General features: G+C 42.7%; 1 protein-coding gene across 1 annotated transcript in view; it reads left to right on the top strand.

The window, feature by feature from the left end:
- HECW1 (HECT, C2 and WW domain containing E3 ubiquitin protein ligase 1) overlaps positions 1 to 2783 on the top strand; it is a gene marked incomplete at its 3' end in the record, with an annotated part of 299400 nt that overhangs the window by 51349 nt on the left and 245268 nt on the right. The window contains exon 3 of the mRNA XM_025200049.1: positions 568 to 675. Coding sequence (XP_025055834.1) covers positions 568 to 675 — 108 coding nt within the window. The remainder of the gene's footprint in view (positions 1 to 567; positions 676 to 2783) is intronic.

Raw genomic sequence — 2783 nt, 5'->3', positions numbered from 1 at the left:
CCTGGGGGTCTTTAAGAAGCAGCTCGATGCCTACCTGGCTGGGGTCACTTGAGCCCAGTTTCCCTCCTGCCCAGGCAGGGGGTCGGACTTGAAGATCTACAAGGTCCCTTCCGACCCTACTTCTATGATTCTGTGATTCATGATAGGAACCTTGTATTTGCTATTAGTTATGAATGAGTGAAAAATAAATGTCTAAACAAGGGAGACTTTGGGAGACTTAAGAAATGCAAGAACATTATTTCTTTACTTCCCAGTCTCCAACATTCATCTCATTGTTTATTTTTTGAATTGGGTAAGAATTGATTTGTATTATGTCCACTGTTTGAATTCTTATGAGCTTTATATAATTGTATATTTTAAACAATGAGTAAATAAAACTTGAGTTTTAAGGATCGATACCTTTGTTCAAAGTATAAATAACTAAAAGGTAATTCTTCCACATGTGGTGTCAAACTGTTGATCAGCTATAGTACATTCCCCTGAGTTTAGGCCTTATTTTTAGCCTGGCTTTTTACTCCTTATGATGTGCTGGCAGACAGCTAACAAGATCATTTTTCCTGTCTGCAGATGAGGTCTTGTCTGAAAATTTTCTGGACTACAAGAACCGTGGGGTCAATGGTTCTCATCGGGGTCAGATTATCTGGAAGATTGATGCCAGTTCTTACTTTGTAGAGCGTAAGTACCTTTTCAGTTCTTCTATAGTCCAGTTCAGTGAATGCAAAATGAACTATGGTTTTTTTAGGTTGTATTCAATGTCTGTGTGTCCTTTAGGAAATGGCAAGCATGCCTTAAAAATGTATACAGTGAGATGGACCAAAATGCTTTATGGAGTAAGAAATCGCAGACCTGCTAACACACAAAAATACTTTGGGTGCATACTAACTCAAACTGCATTTATTTATGCTGATATAATCAAGCATTACATTCACTTGGCAGCCTAGTTGTGAGTTTTGTCATCAGTTCTGAGTTACTTTAGCATGATATATAAAATACTTTTAGGGTTTAATCCTGAACTCTGTAAACAGTCCTCATTCAAGAAAACCTGATACTGATTTCATGAGTTGACCAGAGAACTGTGATGGCTGCTTGCTCTGTACAGAATGGGACAAAGTCAGAGATCTCAGTAGTGTAACTTTGAGGTGGGTATGGCATGAGCCCCTGGCGAGGCACCAGAATGGCAGCCCTTAGAGAGCCCATGCTGCTGCTGTACCATGGCAGCCAAACTACATTGACTGCCCAAAACTACATTGACTACAAAGACGTTACTCCATGATTTATACCTAAATCATCAACTTGCAAACTGTCGGAGGGAATCCAAAATAACGTTGCTACACTGATTTCCAGTCCTACAATAATGTCTGTTATACAAGCTATAGACTCCCTTACATCAAACAGCACTCTACTAATGTGTAAGGCAGCCTCAATTAGCATAAAGGAATTGAAGGGCTTCAACCGTATCCAATTGAAGTCAATAGCAAAATTTCCATTGAATTCTGTGGCAAAGGACTAAGGCTAAGTAATTATAGAGAAATCTTATCATGCGTCAACTTGCATCTACTCTACTGGGCCAAAATCAAAGTTTGATGCAAGGAGGTGCTAAGTCATATGTCAACAAGCAGGAAGCAATCCAAGGTTGTCTAGATTTAAAGGAGTGAAAGAGGATCTTTGTCTGATCTGGTGTAATTTAAACACTAAAGGCATGTTCAGACAAGCGCGGTTGTGCTGTATGTGGCACTGCCAACACATTTGCAGCGCCACATACTGCACAGTGCAGTGTTCTGTGCGCTGCAAGAGCATACTGCCCAAGCATGCGCTGCACTGTTTTATCTTTCCATGGGTTTTTTTTGACCTCCTGGATAACCAGGTGTCAAAAAAATAATTCAGAAAAAAAATGTGGGCAGCATGCACTGCTAAAAAGCGGAGCCGGGCCACTTGGAGCTGTGCTTCAGCTGCCAGCCAGGCTCTGCCTGGCAGGATGACCATGGCTGCAGCTCCAAGAGGCCCCCAGCACCCCAGGTAAGGCTGCTGGGGCCAGCACAGTGCTGGCCTCAGTCTTCCCTATGCCACCCTGGGCAACTTGTCACGCACCAAAGTGTGCTTGGCATGATCATTCCCCAGGGGCAAGAAGCAGTGCACCACCACTACTTGTCCCTGTACAACCAAACATCCATGCTTGTGTGGATGCGCCCTAAGGGTAGACTAATTAGCTCTTCAGTAAAGCATCACAGTCTATATATGTGCCGGTATAAGGGCTCAGTAAACTAATTAACTCTGCCATTGGATAGTATTGTTAGGAACAGTACTGTCTTACAGAGGAGTACTTTACTGTGCTGAAATGCATGTGTAGACAGTGACGGGGGACATAAATTGCACCCAGTTGCCCAGCCAGCTGGGGGCCTGCTCCACCCTGGCTAAAATTGCTGCTGTCCCAGACCACATGTAGACATTGAGCCTGGGAGCAGTTGATTCCAGTGCAAACTGCCCCAAAGTTTATTGCATCACATTAGTTGCACTTGTAGATGCACCCTGAAGGAGCTAAAGGAAATGTTGTCGTATCGATTTTGACTGAAATATCTGGCATGAACAGGAATTTATTCTAGTACATGTAACTATTCTTCAGGTATTCAATCTGCTAGACTGGTCAGAGTTTACTGTGTAGTTTGAGGCTACAGGCTGTCTTTTGTAGCTCCAAATGATAACCATCAAGAGGATTTTTTCAGAGGATTGAAGGGGCACCATTAAAGTTTCACTCTTCATCTTCTGCAATCAATGCACTCGTAGTC

The sequence above is a fragment of the Alligator sinensis genome, unplaced genomic scaffold (genome assembly GCF_000455745.1).
Source record: "Alligator sinensis unplaced genomic scaffold, ASM45574v1 scaffold254_1, whole genome shotgun sequence".
NCBI classification, from domain to species: domain Eukaryota; kingdom Metazoa; phylum Chordata; order Crocodylia; family Alligatoridae; genus Alligator; species Alligator sinensis.
Note: the sequence above shows the minus strand (reverse complement) of the source record. Positions and strands in the feature narration are given on the sequence as shown.